The sequence below is a fragment of the Microchirus variegatus genome (assembly GCF_963457635.1).
Source record: "Microchirus variegatus genome assembly, chromosome: 3".
NCBI lineage: Eukaryota > Metazoa > Chordata > Actinopteri > Pleuronectiformes > Soleidae > Microchirus > Microchirus variegatus.
Window position 1 is genome coordinate 11,516,591 of NC_139804.1, and position 22,363 is coordinate 11,538,953.

The 22,363-nt window shown below is 39.3% G+C and overlaps 1 protein-coding gene across 1 annotated transcript; it reads left to right on the forward strand.

Moving 5' to 3' along the window:
• The first annotated feature begins 1,504 nt into the window (after positions 1 to 1,504).
• erlin2 (ER lipid raft associated 2) lies at positions 1,505 to 21,915 on the forward strand. Its single transcript, XM_083885975.1, has 12 exons — positions 1,505 to 1,566; positions 3,291 to 3,398; positions 9,813 to 9,894; positions 11,592 to 11,638; positions 12,465 to 12,526; positions 12,765 to 12,890; positions 14,078 to 14,151; positions 14,976 to 15,034; positions 16,967 to 17,058; positions 17,152 to 17,241; positions 21,553 to 21,632; positions 21,733 to 21,915. Exons 2-12 carry the CDS (start codon positions 3,292 to 3,294, stop codon positions 21,910 to 21,912), a joined length of 999 nt encoding a protein of 332 aa, XP_083742101.1. The 5' UTR covers positions 1,505 to 1,566; position 3,291; the 3' UTR covers positions 21,913 to 21,915.
• The last annotated feature ends 448 nt before the right edge of the window (positions 21,916 to 22,363 follow it).

A 22,363-nucleotide genomic window follows, 5' to 3' on the forward strand; every position in this document is an offset into this window, starting at 1 on the left:
AAATAAAGTGCACAGCCCTTTTAGTGTCAAGACCTTTGCGTGTGCATCAGCTGGAGGCTTGCTGCTGAGTGGGGATGACATGAATTTACCTTTTTGAGTTTTGCAGTGATTGCAACTTTTGATTCTTAGATTTCAGCCTTGTTTTCTTTAATGTATGCGAAACCTGTTCATCTGCTGAACCACAAACCTCATCCACTGCAAATGAATGCACAATGAAACACAAACCCTCTGCAACACAACAGTGAAAACCTGTTCACATTTGAACGTAGACAGATGTATTCGTGCCTCCTAACGGCTTCCTACGGAAGTTAAGCAGCTTGTGTCAGGTGGTCTTTGCTGCTATCTGCTGTCCGCATACTGGAAGTACAGGTACACTCACTGGCCACTTTATTAGGTACAATCCGTTTTACTGGTTAACATCTAATCAGCTGATCACATTGTCAGTAAACATGGTGAAGACGAACTGCTGAAGTTCAAATATATATATATATATATATATATATATATATATATATATATATATATAAAAATACATCAGAATTAGGAAGAAAGTTGATTTAAATATCTTTGAACGTGGCATGATTTGTCAGAGGAGAATTGCTAGCCTGATTTTGAAAAATAGAAAGGCAACAGTAACTTAAATGACTACTTTACTGTCAAAGTATGCACAACAAGACCATCTCTGTGTGCTCAGCAAAATATTTCAGATTGTTTCCCACCTGCGACACATATATCCTCCTCTATAAAGCTCAAATGCTGCATTTACCTCATTTGGCATGTACTATATCTGAACATTTGGGAATTTAAACAAGCTTTATCTCTTCCCGAACAAAGTTATGGGGTGGATACATGTTATCTCACCTGCCCTAGCGTACTACGGTGGCCCTGAAGTGCAAATCACAACAACAAAAGAGAAACAACATTGACAAAACAGAAATGACATGACTTGTCGTTGATTGGATGAAGGAGCTGGTACGTCATTTGACCTGAAAGTTTACACGTTTTCCAAACATGAGCGCCGTGGGTGATAGTGTACACGCTGCTATTGAGGAATATTTTAGCAATGTTTTGATGCAGGACATGGATATTGTTAATGTCGTTTGTCTTTTGTTGTTGTGTTTTCTGATTTGTTAATGTTGATTCTCTTTTGTCCTTGTGTTTCCTAATTTGTTAATATTGTTTCTCTTTTGTTGTGTTTTTTCTTTTGTTAATGTTGTTTCTCTTGTGTTGTTGTGTTTTCTATTTTGTTAATGTCGTTATTCTTTTGGCAATGTCGTTTCTCTTTTGTTTTTGTGTTTCCTAATTGTTAATATCGTTTCTCTTTTGTTAATATCGTTTCTCTTTTGTTAATGTCGTTTCTCGTTTGTTGATATGATTTGCACTTCAGGGCCACCGTAATAGCCCCCTCTGTTCTTCCAGCCGCCAGATGGCGGTAATCACAGTTGATGGCGATAATCACAGTTGATGCCGAACAGCGAGAGTTAAACGAAGAAGAAGAAGGAGGAGGAAGCGGGTGCCTAAAGTACCTACTTTGTCTGTTCTTGTTTTAATCGAACGAATTTATAGGTAAGAGCTGCCGAGTATCAAACACATGTGTCACCGCGTTTTTAATCAGCCACTTTCACCTTTGCTCCGGTTCCGACGCAAGTGCGTCTACGTGAGAGAAGACGTGCTTCTTTATTTTGCTAACTTGTAATAATGGTTCATGAGAATATGGCCTTGTGTTGTGCTTTAACACTGACTCTGAATGTTAAGGTTGTGACAAACAAGTGATTAATAGTATATCCAAATACGTCTGCCATCAGAGGAGGCATTTTCGAGATATAATGCAACCTGGCTCCTGCTAATGCTAGCGCCGAAGTCCTTCAAACATAATCCCGTTTAAATGTTTGGATATTCCAAGTTTATTTGCCAATAAGTCCTACATACCTTCAATTAAAGGTGTACTTTGATACTAAGTTTACATCTGCGGTCTTCCTCCTTCCATTCGGCATACACGTTACCTTAGGTATGTGTTTTTATGTTGATATTGTTTATGTTTTACTGCTCGGGTTATAATGATTGAGGGAGGAGGAGGAAATAGTGTGTTAATGAATTAGACATGTGCTGTTTGGTGCTAAAATGGTCAAAAACCACATTGATAGCTTGTTTGGTTCTGTGTAAGACAATAATACATGTGGGTCCTTGTTTCCTGAAGTAAATGAAACAAAACTAATTAAAAAAACAAACTTTGTAAAATTAAAATTAAAATAAATTAGATTTTACAAAATGTTGTTGCTGTGGGATACCTGTGATACTGTGGACATTATGTATTTCATTTACTTATCATCAGCTACATGTGCAACGTAGCATGTCTATATGCAAGCATAACCCATTAATCTGTTAATTATTTTCTTGATTAATTGAATAATTGTTTGGTCCATAAAATGTCATAAATGTGTTTTTTCAAACAAACATTGTATTATGTATGTAGAGTATTATGCACCTAAATACTACAATATTTATTTACAAATTGTTTATTTAGGTGTAGCAATTGTGTATTTCATGTATTATTAAACTGTTTGAATATATATACATATATATATATATATATATATATGTATATATATATATATATATATACATATATATATATATATATATATATATATATATATATATATACATATATTCAATTCAAATACACCTAACAACATTTATCAAACCACAATTATCCATTATTGAACCTTTATATTCTGGAGAACAGCTGGTGTAACAAGGGAGGCACAAGGGATAGGGCAAGATGGAGGCAGATTAATAAACTGTCATGTTTTATCAGATGTCAGGGAAGAAAGATAAATGCCCCCAAATCACTGATTAGACCACCTGTATTTTACAGGAGTTAAGATACTGTTTAAAAAGCTGTTCTAGTGACAGATTTATCATACAGTGTGTAGGAGAATGGGGGTTAGAATGTTTTTGCACTTTAGCCTCAATCCTCTTAAAGTGTGACCAGGTGACTCAGTCCTCACTGATGCCTGACTAAGCCTGAGCTGACACGAGATAAACCAGTGAGCGAGAAGCCAAGTCCAAACTGTCGTGCTGCATTCGTGCTGCACTGCACAAGCTAGTGAGTGAAGGCAAGGCATGTTTTCTGCACAGTCGGTTAGACGGTTTATCAGTCACTTACAGTTACAACACTGTCTGAACATTATGTTGTAATGAAGGTGGGAGATTATGAGAAGCCCAAAGGGAATCCTCATGTAGCATCTGTTCATTTTCACATGCTGTCTCTTCTGTGTGTTTATCAGGATGGCACAGTTGGGTGCCATATTCTCCATAATCGTTGCTCTGGGAGGAGCAGCACTGTTAGCCTCGGTACACAAGATCGATGAGGGACACACTGGAGTTTATTACAGGTGAGCAGGTGTTTCCGTTGTTGTCATACAGACATGTAAATATATTAAGTAGTAATGAAAAACAAAACAAAAAGTCATAGACCGTCCATAAAAAGTTCAGATATTCACAGGAAGATTGCAATGCCAGTGGTTGCACAGTTTAGAAGTAAATCTGACTTCACTCGGTGCAGGATTCACTAAAGCTTCAATGATGCTATGATCAACATGCACAAAGAGTAGCTAGCACTACTCCATCTGGGCAATTTGAGTAGCAGCCTCAATCCATCATATCCATGCCACATGGAGTTTATGAATGCTACTACTCTTGTATCTCCTCCACAGATGTGCAGTGTATATTGGTGTACAAAAGGCTTTAAATAATGCTACTTTCACATAGGATGAACACGTGCCAACGTGCCATTTCCTTATAAGCATATTTGCTTGTGCATACACCATACAATACTGTCTATATATGTCACAGTCATCAGACAGGTCATCTGTTGTATAATGCCCTAAATATTTAGCCTCATTGCATGTGTTGAGAACTGTGCCAGACAGGAAAAAAATTACTTCTAATAATCATTATGTTACTCTTCTTTGCATTATATTTAATGTCAAAGTCACAATCATACTGGGAGAAATCCAGTGCTGTATGGACACATGACCACCAAATCATTTGCATACATCAGGTGATTGATGATGCGGTCACTAATCATGCAGCCAGTTTTACAGCCGTTTAGAAGCTTTGACAGACCATCCATATAGATGTTAAAGAGATAAGGGGACAGCAAACTTCCCTGCCTGACTCCATTTCCAACTTTAAAAGGGTCAGACATCTTGTTACCCCATTTCACGAACACAGACTGTTGCCCATACCAGTACACAAGGATTCTAATTAGAATCTTGGGAACTCCTCTATTAAGTAGCTTTAGGAACAGTTTCTCGTGATTTACACGATCAAAGGCCTTAGAGTCTACTATAAAGCACTTACAAATATTTGTATTGTGCCTATTGTACAGGTCAAGGATCTCTTTTAGTGCAAAAATGCCATCAATGTCTGTGCCATGATGAGGTTTAAAGCCAAATTGATTGTCAGATTTCACAGCAAACTCCTCCAACCTATTCAGCAGGATCCTCTCCAAGACCTTTGACATTATATTACCTAAAGCCCGATTTAGACACCTACGTAAAGTGCTCTACGTAGGTTACGCAGGGCACTCTGCGTCGACGGAGAGCCTCTCGGAGAGTCTCTGCGTCGTCTCCTACTGCACGAAATATTGCACGAAAGTGTCCGTCACTCCGCCAAGGAACAACGAAGACGGCAAGAGCTGCGATTGGTCCTCAGGACAGGCCGAGCTAAGCTGCTCTGTGCAGCCTCACAGTGCGCACTGAGCGTCCACAGAGGCGGAGCTGATCACTGCCGACAACGTCGCTGCCAAACTATAAATACGTTATATCTTAATACACACAGAACATGTTTAGACTCTAAATGGCTAATTTCTCGCCTTAAATTATCTTAAAACTGCGTTCCGTGATACAGAAAAGTGAGAACCAGCTACTGTTTCAATGTTACTCAGCTGCAACAACAACAGTCTCTCTCGGACGCCATTGCTCACAGTAGCCAGACACACAACAACCTTGCGTAGTGACCCCTACTGACCGGGCGGGAAATTGCAGTGCGTATATCCGTCACCACAACGGAGAAGTATGAAGGCTCGAGTGGTCTCTGTGGTTAAGCAGTCGGATAACGCATTACGCAGTCGGAGAAGTATAATGTGGCCTTTAGGCAATGGGTCGGTAATTATCTAGGGAGTTTATCTTGCCCACCTTATCCTTAATAATGGGCAGCAACATAATAGAAAGCATTGAGTCGGGTAAAAAATCATGAATTAAAAAAGCAGTGAAGCACATAGAAAGTAATGGACAGAGTTTTCTGCTTGCGTATTTCAAATGCTCCTCTGTGATCTTGTCTGCACCACATGCCTTATTGACTTTCAATGACATGACTGCATCAAACAGCTCTTGTGGAGAGACAACAACATTCTCATTATCCTGTATTTTGCCTACTACAAATGTGTTACTTTTAACACAGTTAAACAGCTCATTGTAGTACTCCTGCCATAGCTTGGTGATTTCATTGACACCACTGACACCATCAATATTAGTTGGTAATGATGTTTTATATGTATTTAATGTCTTGACTTCTTTCCAGAATTCCTTATTATTATCATGCATATTATTATTATGCAGCTTCCTTGCAAGAGAGTCAGACCTCAAGGTATTTTCATGTGACTTGCTAAAACGTAAGGCATATTTAAACTTTGCATTTGTGCTTTTCTTATAGAAAAATAATGGGCCTTGCCTGATTTTACCTGCAACAGCCCAAGCTTTAAAAGCCCTTCTACCTACTGCATAAAGCTCGCTTACAAAATCATTCCAGCCTGGCTTGATGCTGTTAGAGCTGGTTTTACACAATGGCAAGGAGCAAGGAGAGCAAGAAGCAAGGAGAGCCTTCACAATATGCTCATACATATCACACAAATCAGTGCTATGTTGAGGGTTCCTGAAATTAATATCATGGCATAAGATGGCATCTCTTGATACATATATATTACTGAGCATTGTGTCCGATGGGATACTGTATTTTTCAGACAGTTTATCCCAAGCTATTTTTCCCTTATACAAGTTATTGTCAATAGGTGTCTGAGCAGGTACACGGTCTAGGGATGGGAATTTCACACATTTTTGGAGTCGATTGTCAAGGTCCACGTGTCAAATTTTTTGTCGACAGCAGCAATGCGGGGGTGTAAACTATTCTACAGTGTACTACTTCATTTTAGGCTCAAAAACATGGCTGTAATGTCTATTATTGACCATCAGAACAGCGATAATAAAAATGAGGGGCAAAAAAAAGGAAAAAAAGCGGACTCTCCGCTGGAACGCGCGTGTTGCCACTCGCCAGGCGGCTCAGGTTTTTGAACCTGCGCTCGTTAGGTGTCCACCAGAGTGAAGTACAGTGATCCTGACTGGGTGGAATGCCGTCTTCATTTGTGTAACGCTTGTGTTATGTCCCCCACTCCCGTCCTAAACAAGCACAACCTTGTTCGTACTGCACGCACACACACACACTTGGACGCGCACAGCCACTCGAGAGAACGAGCCGGTGACGCGCGCATCATCATCATCTGAGAGCGCAGGGAACCTGGACAGCTAGATCACCTTTTCGTGCACAGCTTCTTTAACCTCTGTGGTCGTGAATTTGAGGTGTTTGTGACACTTCGACTTTTTTTACTTTTCATTTTTTTTTGTCGAGGTGCGCACGTGTCGATTGTCGATCAATTTGTCGACAAAAAAAGTCCCATCCCTAACACGGTCCATATCGACAGACAAGGTGAAGGGTACAAATTCATGATTCATCCTTACAGCCTCTATTGAATCATGGTCATCAGCTGTACAGATGCAGTGGTCTTACCATGAGGTAGTGTGTCATGCATCGCTAATATAAGTGTAGCTGTCATCAGGCAGAAGCACTTTACTAGACAAAATCAGGCCATTATCAGAACAGAACTGCACAACATGCTTAGCAAAAACAGAGTGGTTATCAGAAACATCTGCATTAAAGTCGCCCAGAATAAAAAAACAGGTCGAGGCATCATCTTGTATAAAAGACATAATAAAAGACAGTCTATTAAGAAATTCATCTTCATATTTGGAGCACTCATAAGGTGTATAAAGTTCAAGACAATAAAGTTCTTATCTCCACAAGTGAACTTAAGTCCTATGGCCCAGTCCACACCCAGTCTAATCACATTAACCAGTTGGGCATGTTTTTTGTGCCACAGTATAGCAACACCTCTAGCAATTCTGCCCCGTATAATTCTAGTACTTGGGTCGTAGTGGATTCACCAGCTCCGTAAAAGTTATTATGTAAGCAGTTCAGACTCTCTAGATCCTGCTTAAGTAAAAATGTCTCTTGGATACACAGTACATCACAGCACTCCAAAGCGGTGCGCTTTGTCTGCTTCAGTGTGCCCAACGCGCAGGCCTCGCGCATTATATGACACTATATTTATTCCAGTCATTTATTCATCATGATCTGCGTAGCCTTCCCATAATAAATGAAACTGTTTATTATATTCTCGAATAATCAAATAAATGGTTCAGTGCTTCTCAAACATGGAAATTATGTTCTCACAAGGTCCTGTTTTGTCCACAAAGCAAAATTATTCAGATTTAATGATTTCTTTGTTACATGGTGCAAAGAAAACAGAAAATATTCATATTTAAGAAGCTGAAAAAGCAGAGAAACCATTCGAACCGATTATTGTTGGCTTTCATCTCTTTTACATTGTGTTTTTGTGAAGCTTTTTTTTCGTGTTTAAGTTTGTTTTACCGTATTTTATTTGTATTTTTTCCTTTTCTAATATCTGATCCTTTGATTTTGACTAGTGTCTAGCACACAGGTGTCTAACTCGAGGCCCGTGGGCCACATCCGGCCCATCATTCAATTGTATTCGGCCCTCGAGATAATATATTGTGTCTTTCCAGCTTGGACACAGTTATTAATTTTGGCCCCCTCTCTTATTTAATTTTGACACCCCTGGTCTAGCAGATGAGATACTGGTAAAGGTCCTATGTATCGTATGCTTCACTATCTGCACATCTGTAATAATGTAAATAAAAAAGTCATTCTTGGGCTGTTTATTATTTCTTTTTAGAAGAACAATATTTGTTACACAGTTGGAGAATTATGTCTTTGAAAAGACTGACATGTGTTAACAGCTTCATAGTTAATAGTTGTAGTAGAGCCTTTTGCCATTGTAAGAAAAACAACATTCCAGAGCTACCTTTGCAGAGAACATTTCCTTGAAAAAGCAAGATGCATATTGAAAGTAAGTATTAAATACTGCATTAAAAACAAGGTGCATGCACAAGGTATTGCACATTGAATGTTAAATAGATATTGTGTACTGGATGGGACCTTGGAGTCAATGTGCATAGTTTTGTAATGGAGCGGTTTAAATAAATGGAATCAAAGCAAGACCAAACTCTTAATGGAAATGCATGTTGTCGTGTGGCTTGCAATTATTGCAATATAGATTTATTCAGTAGCACTATATCAATAGTTACATATTTATCAATATGTTTTGTCCATAAAGAGTTTTAAAACCCACAAAGAACTGGTTTCTTCTGCTGTCAATTAGGGATGCAACGGTATTCTGTATTTTACCGAACCGTTCAGTACACCCTGTTCGGTTCAATACACAACGGCAAACAACGGTATTTCAGTTACGTTTCAGTCCGTCAAAATGTATTAAAATACACAATGCTGCGTTATTAGATCCACTCAGGAGCAGAGACATGACTCAGCGCTGCTCTGTTCATGCCGCCTTCAGCGTCAATCAGCGCGAGTGAACAAGACTCTGAAAAAAGGAAGTTTGAAGTGGCTCCATCTTCGTATAAGTCCGCTGCGTGAGATAATTTAGGATTCATAGTAGACTACGATGAGAATGAGAAAATGAATGTCAACAAACATCTGTTATGCAGCGCAGTGAAGTTGGTTAGAAGTTGGATATTGGACAGACACTCACTCTACAGCGCCACCCACAGCAAGCCTCTCATTTACAGTGTCATGTAGCAGCATGGTGTATTTGTAGTTGTAGTTTCTGAATGGGTTAAAATTGTGTTTATTTTTGTTGGATAGCACTAAACTTTATTTATTTTTAATTTGTGTGGTTTCATGTTTGCTGTTTCATTTGATCTGATAGTGCACTATTGTTTAAATAAAGTTTGTGGTGTGATTATGTCTGTGCTTTTAATTATTTTTTACAATGTAAAATTGCTTTTTCTAGTCTGAGTAGTTTTATATTAAGATACCAATACCATGGCCCAAAAACCGCGATACATACCGAACCGTGGGTAAACTGTACCGTTGCATCCCCAGGAGCAAAGACGAACCTTATCAATAAATCTGGTATAGCAGTATCAAAACATTTGTATTGTGGCAGCAAATATCACTCCAACTGGGTTTCTGTGCCTTTTAAGGTGCAGCCTCACTACTTGTGCTAACATGAAGTAAATACCATAAGTTTCATCACAAATGAGATAAAATCAGCTAATATCTGCATCAGTGCTGCCAATGATTCATGGCTGTGAGGTATAAGAGCACGGCCAGATTTGCCATCATAAGAATAAATATCTGATTAGATTATTTATTTATTTCCATAAGAAACCAGTTGACCGAAGGTGTGGAATTGTAAAAAAAAAAAAAAGTGCAGTGTATGATGATGGTAGCACTGGTAATGGCTGCCATTACTGACCACAAGAGTGAAAATTTGTTTCTTAATCTCCATTTTTAGGATCATAATGTTTTGTTTTTATTGGTGCACATTAGAGAATGTCTTTTGTTTGTGTGTGTGTGTGTGTGTTACCCAGAGGAGGGGCTCTGCTCACCAGCACCAGTGGACCTGGTTTCCATCTAATGCTTCCATTCATCACCACATACAAGTCTGTTCAGGTGAGTCGAGATAATAAATATTATTTCTGCAAACGGCACAAATAAACATTGAATGACTAACAACAGAAATGTACAAAAATAGGAAATGTACTGAGTGTTTGAGCTATCGGTGCAGTATGTAACATTTAGCAATAATATTGCTAAATTTGTTGTTGACGTTTCGTATTACAGCTCAATATTCCTCAAGTCACTCTTCCCTACCATGTGTGTTGGAGAACCTCTGTAAACATCCAAGATCAAGATACTTAATTTGTTTATCGTGGGCTATTGTAAAAAAAAAACATGGTGGTCCAAAATAGCTGGCCTATGTAGCGCTGGCCCAGCTCTTGATATAAATATAAAAAGCTATTTGTGGGGTCAAAAAAACACTTCATACAATCACTTGATTGTATGAAGTGTTTTTTTCCGTCCCATGGGGAAATTCCTTCTCTGCATTTAACTCATCCTCTACTAGAGACCTTCCTAGAATTAGGAGCAGCAGGCATCCACTGAACCGTGCCTGGGGAGCAATGGGGGTTGGGTACCTTGCTCAGGGGTACCCCAGCACTTTGTTGACCTGGTGGGGACTCAAACCAGCAACCCATTAATTCTTCTATAGGGGTGGGATATTTTAAATGATACATTTAGGAGCTTTAAAGTAAACAGTCTCTGCCAGTGTCACTCATTGGTAAGGCTGAATGATTTTTAATAATTATCTAATTGCGATAATTTTGACAGGAATTACGATTGCGATATGATTCATAATATCTGAGGAAATGGTGATTTTTACTAATTTTCATTCGAAAAACATTTAAAAGGATTACGGTCTGATATTTGTGCAGATCTGTAAGAAACAAAGATGTTCTCTTCCGTCTGTAGAATAAGATGTGTATAGATCAAGACAATAATGACTCGAAAATGATATGTTTACACACAATTTTGCTTTAACAAATAGCGTGCCTCCTGCGATTTGAACATTGCAGTAGGCTGTTTTTGCGATTTATATATAATTTTGATTAATTGATCAGCTTGTACTCGTACTCATACTCGAAACAAAAACAGCTCAAGTGAATGAAGGGTACTTGGATGGAAGTTACCTGTCCGAAGAGGATGGAGTTTACAGTGGGACAATGGTCGCGAAAGCTGCGTTAAGAAATGCTCTATTCACGTTCAATGCATAGACTTTATGCACTTTTTTCTCTACATTGTGAATAAATAGAAAATATGAATGAATGAAAGTAGTGGGCTTTATTAGGTACATGCTGATATTGAATGATGAATCCTGATCTTTTTATGTCTTTTTATCGTCTTTTTATGTCTTTATACAGCATTACCGTGATGCTGTTAGCCTAAAGGGGCACTGATACCATTGCCATCTGCCTGTTTGTTTGTTTTAATACATATGCACTCCTGTGCTGCTTCAAACAGGGAAATGAAAAGCTGTTGATCAATGATCACATGAGTGTGGAAATCTAAAGGAAGTCGGCACAGAAACTCTGCCCTTTATGATGATCAACTACCTTTTGTGAACATGAATACATTTTCACTGTAAGCCTTAATGACATCATTCTGCTTTCAGTGAAGGAATTGGAATGATCTGACTCAATTTTTAAGGATTTTATTTCCAAGTTCCAGCTCCAGTGCCGTGTCTGATGTTCATATGCCGTGCTCAGAAAAAAATACATTACGTATGAATCTTTTTTTATCTTGGCTTCCAGACGACACTGCAGACAGATGAGGTGAAGAACGTACCATGTGGCACAAGGTACCTTTTATTGTTTTCACTGGCTTCAGTTTTTATCACGTGTAGGTAGTCGGCTTTTATCATATACCCCACACACTTTTACTCAGTTTAATCAGATGATCATAAGTACACGATTGCACTCAGACTGATAATAAAATATATTTTATTTATGGGTTATTCATATGTTTGTTGTGAGATCACACACCGTGAGAGTGGAGTATTACACTGACAACGTGCCATTTGTCAGAATACTGGCTAGGCTTATCACATCATTTTATGTAGTGTAGTGTATTCAACTTTCCCCAACCGCAGTTCCCCAGTCCATCACAGGGCCACATACAGGGACAAAAAAAACATTCACATCTACAGTCAATTTGGAGTGTCCAATTTACCTAATCCCTATACTGCACATTTTTTAACTGTGGGAGGAACCTGGAGAACCCGTAGAAAACCCACACACACAGAACATGCAAACTATAGCAGAAAGACCCTTGTTCCAACCGGGGTGAACCCAGGTCTTATCGCTGCAAAGTGCTGACAACAACGGCAACTATGTTGAATTGTAACCGCTGCTATTTACCGTGCAGGGCCATTTAGGTTTGGATAGTTTTTTCCCTTAATAAATAAAACAGTCACTTAAACAATGCATTTGTTTGATAATCTGAAACATTTAAGTGTGACAAACGCAGAAAAATAAGAAATCAGGAAGGGGGCAAATACTTTTTCACAGCACTGTACAAGAAATATTTTTATTTGGCCTTTTTTAGACTCACTGTTCTTCAAATGTTAACGGGACAATGTCCATTTAATGCCTTTATCACATGCCAGTGTTTTGTATTTGTTTCAGTGGAGGTGTCATGATTTACTTTGATCGCATAGAAGTGGTGAACTATCTCATTCCATCATCAGGTAAAGTCAAAACAAAAAAACAGCCCAATAACTTCAAACACACTGTATTTGTCCAAGACCCTCATGGGAAATCATCTTTGGACTCTGCAGCTGTGAGTCAGTAATACATGTCTAAATATCTTTGTCTCTGTCTTAATTGGTGCTGCAAGATAATTAGTTTAGGTTAGAACCAAATATATATCTGCTTTGTGTTTGATTTCTTTTGTGATTTAACTTGGCGCTCATTTCCTCTGTGCAGTGTACGACATAGTGAGGAACTTCACAGCCGACTATGATAAGGCTTTGATATTCAACAAGGTTCATCATGAGCTCAACCAGTTCTGCAGTGTTCACTCTCTGCAGGAGGTCTACATCGGCTTGTTTGGTAAGTGCGGTTGGAAACGGACAGACTATTATTACATTACATGCCAAATTGTTAAAGCGGACCTAGAACGGAAGTTCCAATTTATTCTGTTTTTTGGTGTGTATCTGCACCATTACCTCGTTCATGAAGCCCTGAAGGTTGGAAAAAACAGTTCAGCCACTGCTGAGAACGCTGTGTTGTATTGTAATCTCTGGCTCAGCAAGATAGTGACAAAGCTATTTTTAAACACTGTTAAAACAATGTTTTGATAGTGAGTAGCAGTGCCTCCACCGTTCCAGAGAGGGAGCTATGCTTCTGAGAGCTGGTGTGCTGATTAAGTCAGGTATTGGCCAATCACAAGACCGTTTGGAAAGCTGTCGTGGTCTTCTGGAGGTGAGATTTCAGTCTGAAACGGCATGACTGATGAGAGCTTCAGTGAGGAGAGATTTCCAGCAATTAGAAGGTTTTTGACCATACAAACAAGTTAATGTATGTAAGAAGACCTCCATAACTCACATATGTGTGCGATAGGACCACTCTATGGGAGCTTTAAAGAGTGGTTCAGGGAACATGAGATGCCATTTTCATCTTATGAGTCCAGACCTAAACCCCATTGAGAGTCTTTGAGATGTGCTGGAGAAGGCTTTACGCAGTGGTCCGACTCTCCCATCATCAATACAATATCTTGGTGAAAAATTAATGCAATGCTGGACGGAAATACATCTTGTGACATTGCAGAAGCTTATGGAAACAATGCCACAGCGCAGGAATCAAAGCTAAAGGTGGTCCAACGAAATATTAGTGACCCTTTTTTTTTTTTTTAGGTCAGGTGCTGACTTTTTTTTTTTGGCCAGGCAGTGTATGTGCTATGCATTATTGTCTGTTCTCCTCTAAATGGGAACATAATTTACAAACCTTCCATCATATTCTATTGAAGAAGAGCTAACGATTGTGATCATTTAAGGAGTCGACTCATTTTCCCATAGAGTTCCAATGAAACTGACTTCTTTTTGCAACCAGCAGAGTTGCTGGTGGCTAAACTGCCACCTTGTCCTACTTCCTGGGATTCACTTTTCAAACTGGAAGACCTTGTCCATTTTTATATACTGTCTTTGCTCTGTAGTCGTATTCTGTTTTTTTTTTTTTTTTTTTTTACTTGTCAGTTGAAGCTAACTGTCTTTTTCTCTTCTTTCACTCTTCCCCCTCAGACCAAATTGATGAAAACCTAAAATTGACGCTACAAGAAGATCTAACAAACATGGCACCAGGAATCATCATACAGGTACGAAAACCCAGAGAGGTTGTCATCAAGTCAATCAGGTGTAATCCGACTGCTCTGACAGCTGAACCACAATGTGGTTTGTGCAATTTTTAATGACTTAAGGAGCCTGAAATCCTAGCCCTTTTTAGAAAGAGCTCTTGGTCATGTACGGTATTAATCAGTCTAACCTGACTTTTTATTTTTGTTTTTATATTTGGCTTTATTAATGGTGAGAAGCTGCATGACAGGAATGAGGGGAGTTTTAGATCAGGAGTGATGTGCAGCAGAGCTCTCTGTCAGGACAGGCTCATGTTATGAGTTTGGGAACTTCTGCTAGAGTTCTGCAACATCAAATCCATGTCCATTACACCTCTTAAATGAAAACAGTGACTGTGCACATTTCTTTGCAACGGGAAACTGTTAGAGGATCATAGAGTTCTGCAGTGAGCACCCTACCCTATATCTATAGAGGTTATAGATAGCAATCCTGTCCTTTAACAAACACTTTGTATGTATAACTTATTATACAAGTTAATAAGGAACAAATGGAGTTTAAAAGATTGTATTGTTTCTGCCCCAGCTGAATGTTTTTTTTTTGCAAGACGCTGCACTGGGGATTAATTTTCTAGCCCCATGTTTCTTATTAATCTTCACAAACAGTTGACATACTAAATGATCTTGCTGTTCCTTCAAAACAAATGAAATGGTTCAGAGGGTCTTTTGATGCTGCTGCAGTATTTCTAGTGTTTGTTCGGTGGCTTTTTTATGTCATGTTTATAACTCTATCCATGTTAGACAGACAACCTCAAAGTTTCTCTCCTTCTTTCTCTCTCACTGGTCAACAGGCAGTTCGTGTGACAAAACCCAACATCCCAGAGAGCATTCGCCGAAACTACGAGCTCATGTGAGTTCTCTGTTTTTTTGCACCCAAACAAGGAATGTTCCCTGAACCCTGAAGCTTGTATTCCCTGGAAAATGAGGGAATTGATGCTCTTCCAACATCCCTAGAGAGGGAACATATCAGTTGAACATCTCTCTGCGGCTTGATAAGTAAGCAGGGTTTGAGGAGCAACAGATAATATTGAGGATTTACAGGAAATCATAGTCACTTTCAGGAAAACTAGACACTGTGGAGTTGATTATGTTTAGATTTTCCACCATTGCTATATCAAGAGAGTAAAGCAGCAATAAACAGACCCAGACAGTGCACCAGTGAAAGACCTTCATATATAACATACCTTTTCCACTTTGATCATTAGATATAAATGAATATCACTTAACAATTTTAATGATGAACCACACAGACATGTAATGAGCTGAGACTTGTACAGAATAACCTGGAGCAGTCACTCCAAGTTCACTCAGTTATTTGCTGTATCACAAAAAGAGCAATAAATCATCAATATAAAAATGATTTAAACTGTGATAACTTGATTTAACTTTGACCACTACAGTAAGTCACATGTATATTTGCACATTGTTACAACCAGACAAAGACACACTGAAGCAGCAGTAAAGTAGCAATCATTAAAGCATTTTTAATTGAGTCTGTTCAGAAAGACAAAGTGAAGGAGATAAGATAAGGAAGTCTGCTGGTTAAACATTTACTGCATTGTCAAATACAGTTGTGTCTTGCACCAGTCAAGTAGAATTTGTTTGAGCATACTTTCTATTTCGTTTTCTTATAAGTTGTCTCAGAGCGTATTCTAACAGTCTGTTGCTGCAGTACTGAATAGCGCCACAAGGTGGTGGCGCCTCCCTTTTTGTTTGGTTATACACAGTCCTGCCTGAGAGTTCACCAGGCTTCCAGTTCCATGAACTTCCCCAAGGATCTTGCTGTAACGAGTTGGTGCTGGTTGGGCCGTCTACTTTTACTACGTCATGTATGATTTGGTGAACATACTGCTGCAGAGACCTGGCATTGTATGGTCGATGTTTAATATTGTGGAATAAATCTGCTGTGTAGAAACCCACCACTCCTCCGTCTGTCGACTCTCTGAGCTGCATGCTAACAGGAGCCTCGGCTAATCCTGTTCACCTACACCAATTCTAGTTAAAGTATGTGAACTCTGTTTTGTTTTTAACAGTCTGTGTGATAGTCTGGGCATTGATTGTATTTACTCAGCCCTTCTGGAAAGGAACCAGCCCTTTCCAGCAGTTGAATTTTGATCCGAGCAATGTAAAATTTAAATTGTCCTTTCAAATAGTGAGTCAGTGTTTGACTTCCGATTGTCAGAGAGATGAAGAGCCCTTATATATCTTTAAGTGAGGCTTACAGTTGTGGAAAGAGCATTTAAGACGTGTACTCAAGTAAGAGTATTGTGCCTTAAAGCTGTAGTTTAAAGTTTAAATTTAAATGAATGTCTATTACATCAAGACCATTGCTATTTGCTGATTCAGCTCCATGTGTCTCCCTTTGTATTTCTCAATATAGCAGTGTTTTTAATCTAGTGAAGCTTGACAACAAGAAAATTCATTCATTTTACATCAAGACCCCAGTCCTGCATTTTTCCCAATAGCCCATTGTTGAAAGTCTAACCCTACAAAATAGGACTCCCATTCAAGGACATGATAGGTCATCACGTGAAATGTGACTTGGTTCGAAGTGTTCGGAGGGATTATTTATTATTTATTAGGAATAATGTTACTCAGCATAACTCAACTTGCCAGTGGGCTGATGAAAGTGTGCATTGTCCTGCCCTAAATGTGTTAGCAGGAGAAGCATGCTGACAAAGATTGTACAGAATGTCCACACAGTCCTGTCCAGGATTTAGAGAAATCAACAGTAACACATCTGTGTAGAGCCTTTCAGTAAAGTATGAATTCATATTTGCAGGGAGAGTGAGAAGACAAAGTTGCTGATCACCCAACAGACACAGAAGGTTGTGGAGAAGGAGGCGGAGACTGAAAGGATCAAGGCTGTCATAGGTGAGACGCGAGAGAAAAATGAAAACAATGATGGTTACAGTTTGTGAAACATTCTGTTGGCTGACCACCAAATTATGATTTGTTATTTTGCAGAGGCTGAGAAAGTGGCACAAGTTGCACAGATCAAGTATGGACAGAAAGTCATGGAGAAGGAAACTGAGAAAAGGATCTCAGAAATTGAAGGTTTGTTGCCGGATTTTTGATGCTTTGATCCACCAATCCACTTTTTTCATTTCTGATCCAATCCAATACCTGAATTTGGATATCTGCCGATACAGATACTAATCCTTTATGGATGCTCTGTTTGCTTTAATATTATTTTCATCATTATTGTTGACTTTATATAAGGCTTTAATATACTCCTTTATACAGGCAAGTATGACATGTACAACTTTATAGCGGCTTTACAGACCCCTGGCATTTTTTTTTTTTATTATTTTAAAAACGGTTACAAATCTAGCGACTTTCTGTCATAAACCTAAATACTACGAGAAGCACAATTCTACCGCACAAGTGAGAGCCATCTAATTTTATATACTGCATATTACAAGTTGATTAACTTACATATTACAATTTGATTCACGACAGGAATATACTTCAATTAGTGCCCCATCCCTAGTTTCCACCCTGTTCAGAACTTGTATTTACATCCGTGCTGAGTAATCCAATCACATGCAGATTGGGCTAAGTACGGGTTTAAATGTGTCTTCAGATCTGATCACAAAAACCTAATTTGGAAGTGTTTATAGAATGAATCTGGCTACATGAACACAAGGAGTAGAAACCACCTCCTTAACTTTTTTGTCGCCATCGCCACAGTATCAACACAGATGATTACATGATTTCTCTTTCTGGTGGTTAAAATTTTCTTTCATGTTATTATGCAGCGCAAGTAGAGCTTTGATTCACCATTCTCCATTTTCCGACCAGTCACTGGCAGATAGATACATGCACAGATGCAGGAGCAGTTACAACAGACAAATCATTTTGATCTGACATGACATTGGTGTCAACACACTGTAGGAAGCCTGATCCAATCTCATGTGGTCACAGGAAATACACTTAAATGCCATTTCTGGATACTATTGTATGGGGATAGTGAATTATTACAATGTGTATGAACTGAGTCTCCTACAAACATGGTGGTTTGCAAAAGTGTGGGCACCCCTGTAACTGTTCCTTTATAAATCATTGGTTGTTTGGGTAAGAAATTTCAGTTAAATATATCATAAAGGAGACAAACACAGTGATATTTGAGAAGTGAAATAAAGTTTATATGATTTACAGAAAGTGTGCAAGAATTATTTAAACAAAAGTAGGCATGTGCATATATTTAGGCAGGAAAACAATTTAGGTCATTTTATTGATTTCAAAAGCTTAAGCACTAATTATTGGAAATTGTTTTGCTAACCTCAGTGACCCTTGACCTCCATACACATGTGATTCCAATCATGAGAAATGTTATTTAAGGAGGCCAATTGTAAGTGTTTCTCCTCTTTGCATCTTCTCTGAAGATTGGCAACATGGGAGCCTCAAAACAAGTCTAAAATGACCTGAAAACAATGATTGTTCAACATCATGGTTTAGGGGAAGGATACAGAAAGCTATCTCAGAGATTTAAAGCGGACCTAGACCGGAAGTTCCAATTAATGCTGTTTTTTAGTGTGTATCTGCACCATTACCTTGTTCATGAAACCCTGAAGTCCCGAAACAAACAGTTCAGCCATTGCTGAGGACGCTGTGTTTAATTATAATCTCGGGCTCAGCGAGATCTCTGAAAAAACCCGGTCCGGTTACGTAAACAGCGGTTCTCCTGAACAGCAGATCCTCCAGCTCCGGGCACTAGTCCGGGCACATCCGGTTGCGTACATTGAACCGCAGAAGAAGAATAATGTCCGTTGTGGTGTTTCACGAGCGACAGTGTCTTCTGACTCTGAGTCTGAGTCTGACTCTGGGTCAAAGTCATAAAAGGGACTGCGGCGGGGAGTCGTGACAAAGCTATATTTAAACATTGTTAAAAAAATGTTTTGATAATGAGTAGCAGTGCATCCACTGTTCCAGAGGGGGGAGCTGTGCTTCTGAGAGCGGGTGTGCTGAATATGTCACTTCTGGGTATTGGCCAATCAATCACAAGACAGTTGGGAAGGCTCTATGCTGGCTGGCCAATCACAACACACTCTGGCCCTATCGCAATTCCCAAGTATGCAAGTACGTACTGGCACACTTGGGAAGTACATACTTGAGAAGTGCGACTGGAGTACATACTCGCCAAGTACGGGAGTACACGAGTACGATCTCTTCAATTGGAACAGCGGCATACTTCCTTGTTCTACTGTTTGAATGGCGGGTGGTGCCAAGCACTTAAGCCTCATTACCGCCACCTACAGTGTTGATGAATGAACATATAAAATACTTTTAATAAATTCATGTATTGTTATTTTCACATTTTGAATATATAACTTATGTATTAATTCATCCATACATCCATCCATTATCTACCGCTTCATCCTCCACCAGAGGGTCGCGGGGGGGTGCTGTGCCTAATTCATGTTTATTAAAATATACAGTACCATGTGGAAAACGGATAAATTAGAGCAGTGTAAAGTAATATATATATATTACACACACACACACACGTATGTATGCATGTATGTATGTATATATATATATATATATACTTAAAATGTGTGTATATATGTATTTAAACATTATAATGTCCATTATATTTAAATACATATACAATGACAGTGCGACTTTAATATAGATCTAACATTAATATTATACAAACGTTCACACTGTCGGGTCAAAACATTTGCAAAACAAAACATGTCAACAAATCTATCGATCACACCAAGTATGTAATGACGGAGCCGTCTGAGCCAGGGGATCATTTCATCAGGACAGGCCGAGGTAACGCTGCTCTGTGCGGGGCACTGTGCGCACTGCATTCAGTCTGAAATATCGCGGCTGAGGAACAGCGTCAGAAAAGAGGATTTCTATCGGCTCGTTTACGGCAACTAGGAGGTTTTTGACCATAAAAACAAGTTAATGTATGTAAGTAGATCTCCATAACTAACATATATGTGCAACAGGACCACTCTATGTGAGATTTAAGCTCTCAGTTTCAACTGTGAGGAACATTGTGAGGAATGTGAAGACCATAGGCACAGTTCTAGTTAAGGCCTGAAGTGGCAGACCAAGAAAAATCTCAGATATGCAGAGGCGATGGATGGTGAGAACAGTCACAGTCGACCCACAGACCAGCTCCAAAGACCTACAACATCATCTTGCTGCAGATGGTGTCACTGCATCGTTCAACTATTAAGCGCACTTTACACAAGGAGATGCTGCATGGAAGAGTAATGCAGAAAAAGCCTTTTCTCTGCATCTTCCACAAACTGAGTCGCTTGAGGTATGCTAAAGCACATTTGGACAAGCCAGCTTCATTTTGGAATAAGGTGCTGTGGACTGATGAAACTAAAATAGAGTTATTTGGGCAAAACAAGGGGCGTTATGCATGGTGGAAAAAGAACACAGCATTTCAAGAAAAACACTTGCTACCTACAGTAAAATTTGGTTGTGGTTCCATCATGCTGTGGGGCTGTGTGGCCAGTGCATGGACTGGGAATCTTGTTAAAGTTGGGGTCGCATGAATTCCACTCAATATCAGCAGATTCTGGAGAACAATGTCCAGGAATCAGTGACAAAGTTGAAGTTGTGCCGGGGCTGGATCTTTCAACAAGACAACGACCCTAAACACTGCTCAAAATCTACTTAGGCATTCATGCAGAGGAACAAATACAACGTTCTGGTGTGATTTAAAGTGGGCTGTCCTTGCTCGGAAACCATCAAACCTGACTGAACTGGAGATGTTTTGTAAAGAATATTACCTTCTGCCAAATCCAGACTCTAATTGGAAGCTATAGGAAGTGTTTAGAGGCTGTAGTTTCTGCAAAAGGAGGATACACAAAATGTTTCTTTTGTGGTTCCTAAACTTTTGCACATGCCTAATTTTGTTTAAATAATTCTTGCACACTTTCTGTAAATCATATAAACTTTATTTCACTTATCAAATATCACTGTGTTTGTCTCCTGTATAATATATTTAACTAAAATTTCTTGTCCAAACAACCAATGACTTATAAAGGAAAATCATGAACATTGCAGGGGTGCCCAAACTTTTGCATACCACAGTATATACAGGATGTTTACTGTAGCAGACCCCACCACAGTAGTGAATAACATTGAGTTTTGATCACAAAAGTTCACAGGCAACACATCCAGGATTTAATTCCAAGTATGAACAGACAGACTTAGTGCTGGGAGTGGATCTCTCAGGATAGATGTTGAGACCAGTTCTGAACTGTGTACAGACCCAAGGGAACCAGCTGTTAAAGCAGAACGTGGTTGTTTAACACATCCCTGCTTTCTGATCTGTAAATCACTGTGGACATTTAAAGCACCCTGTTGACTGACAGTGTTTGTGATTTATAGATGGTGCTTTCGTGGCACGGCAGAGAGCCAAAGCAGACGCAGAGTTCTACACAGCACACAAAGTTGCAGAGGCCAATAAGGTAAAGAGATGACACAAGCGCACACATCCCACCTTAGCCACAAATGATGACTGTTTTATAATTTTGTCCTGTGATTAAAATTCTGTTGCTCCACTCACAGATGAAGTTAACGCCACAGTACCTGCAACTTATGAAGTACAAGGCCATCGCAGCCAACAGCAAAATCTACTTTGGGAGTGAGATACCCCACATGTTTGTAGACTCTGGCTCTGCTGGGAGTTCCATCAAGGCCTCTGCAGCCATTGACATTGTGGGTGAGCAGATCATGGATATGGATTAAGGGATGAACAGGACCACCCACAGGTGGCGGACTATGGCCTGGAGGGGCAATAGCTTGGCCAATTGACTGGCAGGTTCCCCCCTTCTGGCCAAGAAAAGCTCTGCTGACCAGGGCCTGTGTTTATCAACCGTCTCAGAATCACTGCTAAAAATCACCTTGAAAGTTTGAACAGGAAGTAAAATTTTTCTACCTCAGAAGGATAAGAATGCTCAAAGATAAGTCTGGTCTTCTGCTCTGTTTGTTTTGATGGGCAACACCACCGTGTAGACTCGAAAATCTTTAAGTTTAATCGTGTCACCATTTACCAAACTCCTTGAAAAACTGACATTTACTTAATCAGTAATTTAAAGTAATTGGCTCTGCTGCTTACCTTAAAGCTCCAGTGTGTAAGTTCTGTCAACAAAAACACTGCTAGCATCGCTACCTCCCCTTGCTACAAGCGTAGCCGCCA